We start from the raw sequence: 8,351 nt of genomic DNA, 5'->3' as shown, positions 1-8,351 counted from the left end.
GGTAGAGGGTGTCCCCCATGGGCAGCTGGCTGTTTCTCTTTGAGGCACAGGTGTTTATCCTTCAAACTGCCCTCGCTGCCCTGCCGGGGAAATTCAGTGTGCAATAAAGCAAGGGAGGGGAGGTTCAGGGCCTGCCAGCAACAGTAGAAACTGAGATCGAACAAGTGGAAGGTGTCCCTGCCCACGGCAGGGCCTAGAATGAGGTAGGTTTAAGGTCCTTCCCAACCTAACCCATTCCATGATCCTGCTGCTAATGCTCTCTCATCTTCCCCCTGCCAAATACTGCTGAGAAAAAAGAGGAGCTGGCTGATCTGAAGGGATTAACAAAGACATTACCTAAAAAGCCATCGAGCAGAACTATTTTTCAATGCCTACATCAAAATTCCCTGTTACTTCTGTTTAAACACCTGAAATACCACAGAAGGAAATGATCATAATTTTCACTCCAGTAACATTTCCATCTTTGCTTTATTGATTCTAAACCCAAGAGGAAAAAAATAGTTTAATTTACCAATACTTTTACTCCCCTTACATTGTTCACAGCCATGATTTCACTGATTAGAGGCCACAGAGTTCAATATTTCTGTATATAACCTTAGCTTTTCATTTGCACTTTTGTGCTGCAAAGGCTTCCTTGAGATTAAGCACCAAGATGTGGGAATACAGAGAACAAGCAGTGGTTGGGACATCAGGAAAAGTTTGCTGGGAAAAGAGGGAGTGCTTCTAGCTAAAGGAGCAGCATCCTGCAATAAAAAAAACGCTTAGAACCTGTGAACATCTGTTCCTAGGGATGCTGTGAGCAGTTAATTCCTTCAGAATAAAGATGTCAGTGATGCCATGGGCTCAGGCCACACCTCTGCCCGAGGTTCCCATTTCAATCCTGACTTAACAGAGGTGAGCAGCAGCTCTGGTGTTTCTTTTTCCATGGAGGATATGTGGCAAGCAGGCCAGGAGCAGGATTTGGAGACAGAAGTTTGCATTCACAGCTGTGATTTCTGGCTGCGCAATGCCAGCCTGGTGACAGCAGCTGTGCCAGGCACAGCGTGCAGCTGTGCCACCCAGCTGTGCATAAGGCAGGAAGGCTGTTTCCACTGGGGTATCCCCCTCTCCACTCCCAGGGAGAGAGCTGGGGAGGGAAACAGGCCGAGCTGTAACAGATGGAGGGATTTTAAGGCTCCTGGCTTCAGCCCTGTAGCAGATTCCTGGCCACAATCATCCTCATGACCTCATTGGTACCTGTAGTAGGATGCAAGGGATACACAGTTAAGGCATGGTGTGATGTGGTAACTGAGACTGATAATACTGAAGATTTAATTAGAAGTTGCCAAGATACCTTGGCAAGAGCAAACAGAAGAGTAAACAAGAAGATTGGATCAAGTCTGGCTGACAGGAAAGAAGATTTAACTAAGTAGAAATGTAAAGTTTGCCTGTGTGATGTTTAACTAAATGAATGTAGTAAAAAATTACTAGCTTTCCTGAAAATGGTATATAAACATATGTAGCTCGCAGTAAAATTCAGATTCTGATCATGAATCAGTAGTGCCCATCTCTCAACTGTCAATAGTCCAATGTTTTTCCCGTCAAAAGGCCAAGAGAACTCTTCCCTGATGTGCAGTTTACAGCACAGAGAAGCTCTTCCCACCAGCTGAAGTGGCATTTAGGAGAGGCTGGGCCAAAATCCAACTGCCAAGTGCCAGCATATTGCTTGGGAAAGCCAGTGCTGTTTATATGGGTGTTGGGAGGATGCAGGACCAGGCATTGAGCAGAACTGGATTTATACCAATATCTCAGCTCTCTGGTTCACATCTAACACATACACAACACAAACCCACTCGGTATAAGAAAGAGATGTCCCTTTCCAGGTACCCTGGATGTAGGTGAGGGGATTTCAAAGCAGGGAAAGCAGAGTATTTAGGAGGCCAAACCGAGTTTAGAAAAGGCCAGATACTGTTAGAGACACGATGTCAAGGGGTGCAAACAGACCAAAATCACAGGAGAGGAATTGCTAAGGAGAATCATCACATGACCAGGAGTAATGGGATGAAACTGGACAGAGGCACTGCTAACATGACAACTAAATACCTTCCTCTGCTGTAAGACTCTTAAAATAGCCAGTAACTGCTCCCACACTGGGAGCTCCCAGCCAGGGCACTCACCCACGGCACACCTCCTGCTCAGAGCAGACAGGGCTCTGAAACCCAGCAATCAGTCATGTGGGAAGGTGGGGGCCTCCAGGGCACTTTTTCTCCTAACCCCACTGCCCAACTTCACTTGTAATAGGAGTGTCTTTTACCTTCCAGGATCTGGTGGACTCTGATGTCTCGCACGAACTGCTGCACCGCGTAATCCTTCAGGTAGCCGTAGCCCCCGTGCATCTGCAGGGCCTGGTTACAGATCTAAGGGGATAACACTGCTGTGAGGTGACCTGGAGAGGACACGTCAGTGGCAGAAGCTCGGTAAGGACCCAGGAACCTGGGCTCACTATTTTTCCCGGTTACCTAATCTCATCTCTTAAAAACGTGGCGTGACTCTCAGTCCCCATCAGTGCTGCTCTCGGTGCTATCACGTTACCGGTTTCACATGAAGGGTGTGTTTATGCGAACAGCAACGCACAGAAATACCCAGGGACGGATGCAGAGATACCCAGGGATGGGGCTTTTTTAGGGAATAAGGCGATTTTTTTCTGCATTTCTGAGGTTTGCGGATGCAAACCCGAACCGCCCGATCGCCACCTGGCGGCCACTCAGGGGAGGGGCTGGCCGGGCGCTGGTTTCCATGGAAACACGACTCCGTGAGTCCCATCCCTCCGTTTGGGATAGAAAACACAACAACAGCAAAAATGCAGAGTGCTGAATACATAAGATAGCTTCTAAACGACACTGGGCTAGGAAGTGTCAATTGGGTTTTTTTTCCCCTTTCTGCTTTCTCTTCGTGGGGACATTTTGATAAGGTAACAAAATAAGGTATTTCTCAAAGTGGTAATTTTCAAAGCAATAACGTAATTTTTCAGCTGTCTAGGAAAGACTACTTGCTACCTAGGAACGATCACCCTGAAAAATGCAAATTTTCCTTGGAAAAACAAACAAAAAAAAAACACTGCTCCCTGTCCTGTCTCCCTTTTGGCCCCCTAGGAAGCGGTACAGGAAGAACCATGGAAAGATCCTTTAATTCTCAGAGATTATGCCTGCAGTATCCACATTATCTTATAAAACATCAAATGAGGCTCCTGGCTCTGGGTCGCTATAGCATCAAACTTCTCCCTGACCCTGGGCATTAATGGGGGGTGGTCTCCAAGCTTTTAATTAGAATCCCAAGTGGTGTCTGAGGGACCTACCCCGAAGCACTCGTCGGTGGCAAAGAGCTTGGCCATGGAACAGAGCACGGCCGCGTCCTCCCGGCCGTCCTGAAGCGCCCGCGCCGCGTTGCGCACCATGAGCCGCGCTGCCAGCAGCCTCGTGGCCATCTCTGCCAGCCGGAACTGCAGGTACTGCCAGAGCCACGGCGAGGGCTCGTCAGCACCCTCAGAGGGCTCTCAGCCACGGCCCCTCCACTGCACCCAGGGCTCGGGCACGGCACGCTTCCTTACACAGGAAAAGCGCGTCCTTGACTTGTGCAGGGGAGGCCCTGTGAAGCGAGGGGCGGCCGCGCCACGATGAGGAAGAGCGCAGCTGCGGGGTCAGAGCCGCCGCAGGGGTTACCTGGTTGTTGGCGAGGGGTTCCCCAAACTGTTTGCGGACACTGAGGTGCTCCTGAGCCAGGAGAACTGAGGCGTGAGCAGCTCCTAACGAGCAAGAAGCTGGTGGGAAAAGCCAAGGACACGCAGAGTGAACGCTAAGCTGCTTCAGACAGGCGACGAGAAGATCCTGCCCTCCTCCCTTGGCTCTCTTTGCCTTTCTCACCGATGTTTATCCTGCCTCCATTGAGCCCCTGCATGGCGATGCTGAATCCCTGCCCTTCAGCTCCCAGCCGGTTGCCCACAGGAACAACGCAGTCCTCAAAGATCACAGCCCGAGTTGGCTGGGAATTCCAGCCTACCTGGGAAAAAACAGAGCTCCTTCCAGACTGCCTGAGGAGCAGCACAGCTACAACACAGAACCACCAGCCTGCTCCCAGCCCCTTGGTCTTGCTGCCAAGCTGCCACAGGCACCTGTGGTCTGCACAGTTTGGCCTCAGTGTGGAAACTGGAATGGGTGTTTTTCAGAAGAGGCACAAATCCAGTGATCTTGATGTTCCTGAGACTAAAATCCTTCACTTACCAAAGGGATGGGTATTGGGCAGACTTCACCAAAGTTGGACTTGGCTTGGTAAAACCATGCCAGGCTGGGACTCCAATCCCATCCATGAAGAGATCCCTAATGCTTTGCACAGACAAGCTCATTGGGAGCACAGGACACAGCCTCAAGCTGTGCAGGGGAGGCTCACGTTGGACATCAGGAAGAATTTCTCCATGGAAAAGGCTGTCAGGAATTGAAATGGGCTGTCCAGGGAGTCACCACCCCTGCAGGTGTTTAAGGAATGCCTGGATATGGCACTCAGTGCTCTGGCTGACAAGTCAGGATCGGTCACAGGTTGGACTCAATGGTCTTGGAGGTCTTTCCAATCTTAATGATTGTGTGGTTCTGTGGTCTCTGTCCTCAAGCTCACAGGAAGCACAAACCAAGCCTCTTACCTTCTTCTCCTTCTTGCCAAAGCTGAGCCCTGGCATTCCCTTCTCCAGCACGAGGCAGGAGATGCCCTTGGGGCCTGGGCCCCCTGTGCGACACATGACCACGTACACGTCGGTGTCACCTCCCCCACTGATGAAAGCCTGCAGCAGGGCACAATGAAAAGTGAGAAAAGTGAGGCTTTGGGGTGGGTTTGCAAACTAACCCTGAGCCCACAGCAACAGCTGGCAGGGTACAGAAATGGAGAGGCAAAGACCCCACAGCCAGAGGCATTTAGGGACCCAGTTGGTGAAAGCTCTGCAGAGCACATCCTCCCTGGGGAGAATGCAGAGGTGAGGAGACAGCAGGAATGGGAAGGACAGTGAGACCCAGGCCCCGGTGTGCAGGCAGCTTTAGCAGGAGCAAAGTGGTACCTTGGAGCCATTCAGGACGTAGGTGTCCCCTTTCCTCTGAGCTGAAGTCAGCAGGGAAGCTGCATCACTGCCACTCCCTGTTTGAGAGGTAAGGAAGCATCCCATGAAGCAGAAGATCCAGGGCCTACAAATTCTCCCTGGGATCATACCCTGAGTTTGTACCACGAGCATCTCAGCAATCATCATCTGCTCCTCCCCAAATTCACAAATGAATATGGAGAGAAACTTTTCACCTCCAGACCTTTGTGATGTTCATATCCAGTTAAAGAGAAAGGAGAAGATGTCCTGGTTGAGCTGTAGATGCTCACCTGGCTCAGTCAGGCAGTAAGAGGCAAATTTTTCCATGCTGCAGAGCGAGGGGCAGAACCTGCGCCGCTGCTCCTCATTGCCAAAGGTGTCGATCATCCAAACACACATGCTGGGGTGGGGGAGAAGGAGCAGCATTCAGGATTGTACATAGGTTGTGCAAGAACATCCCTGGCTGAACAGAGGAAAGTTCCACGGAGCTGAGGCCTGAAAATGTATTGTTACACCTTCCATTCACCATGGACTCACTGCCCTATGGAACAGCAGGCTCCTGTTCAAGAGCCTCAGTCTCCACTCCATGCTCAGCCCTGCTCCCTCTCCAGAAAACTGCACCTGAGGAAAGAGGCAGCATCATTACAGCTCTCTGTGCCAAGTGACCTGTCACTGGACATGTCTGTACAAGCAGGACAGCCCCAGGATCAGGTGGTGCCTCTGGGCTCTGTCACAGCAAGGCTGAGGCACAAAGGCTTTTTCCAGGCAGGTTACTATCTATGGATAGCTTAAGTGGCAGAGCAGGGAACAAAATCCAGAACTTAATCCCATCTTGCATACCACAAAGCTAAAATTACTTCTTGGTGGAATCTCAGTATTTGTTTACTGCCATCCAGGGATCCTCCTAGGGATGTGTGTACTCGAGGTCACAATTTAAATATTTAAATAATGAGTAGCAGTGAGGGAGCTGTCTCCAGCTGGATTTACAGCCCACAGAGCAGCCAGGCTGACACCATCCACCCCTACCCAGACACACTCACTTGTGGATGCTCATGTAAGCAGTGGTGCTGGTACATCCTGTTGACAGAGCTTCAAAAATTATGGAGGTGTCAAGTCGTGACAATCCAGAGCCACCAACGTCTGGTTTCACATAGATCCCACCAAATCCTAGCTGGGCTGCCTTCCGCATTGTTTCCACAGGGAATATTTCCTATTGGGGCAGGCAGAGATACCCCAGTGAATATTCAGGGTTAGTTCAATCTCTTTTGGTGTCCCTAGGCTACCAATTAGAGTCTCACCATGGTGCAGAGTTTAAGTCAACTGGGTGGGTCAAAGAAGAGGTGGTACCTACACAGACACACTCCATCTTCAGCAGTGAACCTAAGACTCAGGTGATCTAATAACCTGGCTAGGAAAGCTTCAAGGTATTTCTGATGACTTCCCCTCCCTCCTACAGCAGCAGCTTCAACAAGAACCTCCAGATCTGTTGCAGGAAACCCTCAGTGAGACCTAGGGGCCATAACATCCTAAGGGAGGAAAAAGGGAGCAGTACAACCCTTGTGAGGCTGTCCTACCTTCTCATCCCACTCGGCCATGTAAGGAGCCATCTCTTTGGCAGCAAAATCAAGGGCAACTTTTTGGAACTCCTTCTGATCCTCAGTCAGTCCAGTGGATGCTAGAAAAGGAGGAAGAGATCAGAACAAGTCTGTTGAGGGAAAGCAGCACAACCAGCTTGTCTATACTCCAAATAATTTCAAGGTGCCCCTTAGCTCACACAAACAGTTCAGGGTCTCTGCTGCAGAGACCATTTCTCTGTTCTTTGGGGATATAATGAACTGCGCTGAGAGCAGGGGGCTTTGGGAGGGGCTTTCTTGGGACAAAACAAATCCAAGATCCCAGCTGTGTCTGTCTGCTCTATGCTAGCTACACTGGAAAGCCAGGACAGGGGAGCACAGTCCGTGGCAGCTGTCACTCCATCTCACTAAGTCTGTGCTAAAGAAATGTGAGGGAACAGTGCTGGGACTTCAGAAAAAAAAAAGACTTGGAAGCAAATAAAGACTAAAGCAGCCCTTCAGAAATAGCATCTAAAGCTTTAGTTAGGCTCTGCATTTGAAACCTGCTGCTTCACGGACACAAGGGTCAAAGATTGCTTTCTTTGTTCCTCGCCTGAAATTCACAGGCATGCTGCTGACTCAAATTTAAGTGTTGTTACATTGAAGCAATTAATCTACAAAGTGTTCTGGAACTACAGCGGTCTGGGTTGGAAGGAAGCTTAAAGACCATCTTGTTCCAACCACCTGACACCTTCATGAGACCAAACCCTGTCCAACCTGGCCTTGAGCACTGCCAGGGATGGGGCATCCACAAATTCTGGGCAACCTGGAATTCTGCCACAAGAATTTCTTCCTAATACCTAACCTAAATCTCTCCTCTTTTAGTTTAAATCCATCCCCCCCAGTCCTATTAGTCTGCCCTTGTAAAAAACTTGCCTTCATTTTTATAATCCCCCTTCTCTGAGAGATATTCTCTGAATCACTGTCTAATCTGAAAAACTGTGAAAGCCTAATAAAGGTAAGGGAGGGAGAGGGAAGGACCTTCCTTGGACGCTCCTTCCCATTGCTGAGCACGGTGTAATAAGGAAAAAGAGGGATAGGGAGAGGGAAGGATATTTTTGGGGGGCTTTTTCCCATTGCTGAGCACGGTGTAATAAGGTAAAAGAGGGATAGGGAGGGGGAAGGACATTCTTTTGTGGGTTCTGTCCCACTGCCAGGCACGCACCCAGCGCGGGCTGTGCGCCCCGCACCGCCCTGACCGGGAGCAGTGACACGGGCAGGAGGGACACAGAGAGCAGTGACACGGGCAGGAGGGACACAGGGAGCAGTGACACGCGGAGCAGCGACACAGCCAGCTGGGGACATCCCTCCGGGCGGGGACAGGAGGTCCGGGGCCAGCGGCTGGCCGTCCATCTCCCCCAGCCCGCCTCCCCCAGCCGCGGGGGGGTCCCGCAGCCTGCAGCATCTCCTTACGGTCGATGCAGGACGCGATCCCCCGGCGCCCCAGCAGCAGCCGCGCCGCCGCCCGCGGGGCCGCTCGCCACGCCATGGCCAAGGCCGTGCGGAGCCGCTCCGCTTCCCGGCCCCCGGCCCCCGGTTCCCGGTTCCCTTCTCCCGGCGGGGCAGGCTGGGAGCTGTAGTCCTGCCCCCGGCGCCGCCCGCCTCCTCGGACGGGGAGGGAGCGAGGGGAGCCGGCCCTGCCC

General features: G+C 51.3%; 1 protein-coding gene across 1 annotated transcript; it reads right to left on the bottom strand.

The window, feature by feature from the left end:
- Positions 1–529: 529 nt before the first annotated feature.
- On the bottom strand, positions 530–8,239 carry ACAD8 (acyl-CoA dehydrogenase family member 8). Its single transcript, XM_062508650.1, has 11 exons — positions 8,122–8,239; positions 6,670–6,770; positions 6,136–6,305; positions 5,386–5,495; positions 5,078–5,154; positions 4,670–4,807; positions 3,900–4,035; positions 3,699–3,796; positions 3,335–3,487; positions 2,294–2,396; positions 530–1,236 (listed from the first exon to the last, which is right to left on the bottom strand). Exons 1-11 carry the CDS (start codon positions 8,195–8,197, stop codon positions 1,184–1,186), a joined length of 1,215 nt encoding a protein of 404 aa, XP_062364634.1. The 5' UTR covers positions 8,198–8,239; the 3' UTR covers positions 530–1,183.
- Between the last annotated feature and the right edge of the window lie 112 nt (positions 8,240–8,351).

This window comes from Cinclus cinclus, chromosome 25 (genome assembly GCF_963662255.1).
Source record: "Cinclus cinclus chromosome 25, bCinCin1.1, whole genome shotgun sequence".
Lineage (NCBI taxonomy): Eukaryota > Metazoa > Chordata > Aves > Passeriformes > Cinclidae > Cinclus > Cinclus cinclus.
This window is presented reverse-complemented; position numbering and strand designations above follow the sequence as displayed.

Coding starts and splice junctions, on each gene's coding strand:
- ACAD8 (XM_062508650.1), bottom strand. CDS start 8,197: ATGGCGTGGCGAGCGGCCCCGCGGGCGGCGGCGCGGCTGCTGCTGGGG. Junction 6,306..6,669: donor TGGCCGAGTGGGATGAGAAG/GTAGGACAGCCT, acceptor CTGCCCCAATAG/GAAATATTCCCTGTGGAAAC. Junction 3,797..3,899: donor TGGAGGCAGGATAAACATCG/GTGAGAAAGGCA, acceptor TTTTCCCACCAG/CTTCTTGCTCGTTAGGAGCT.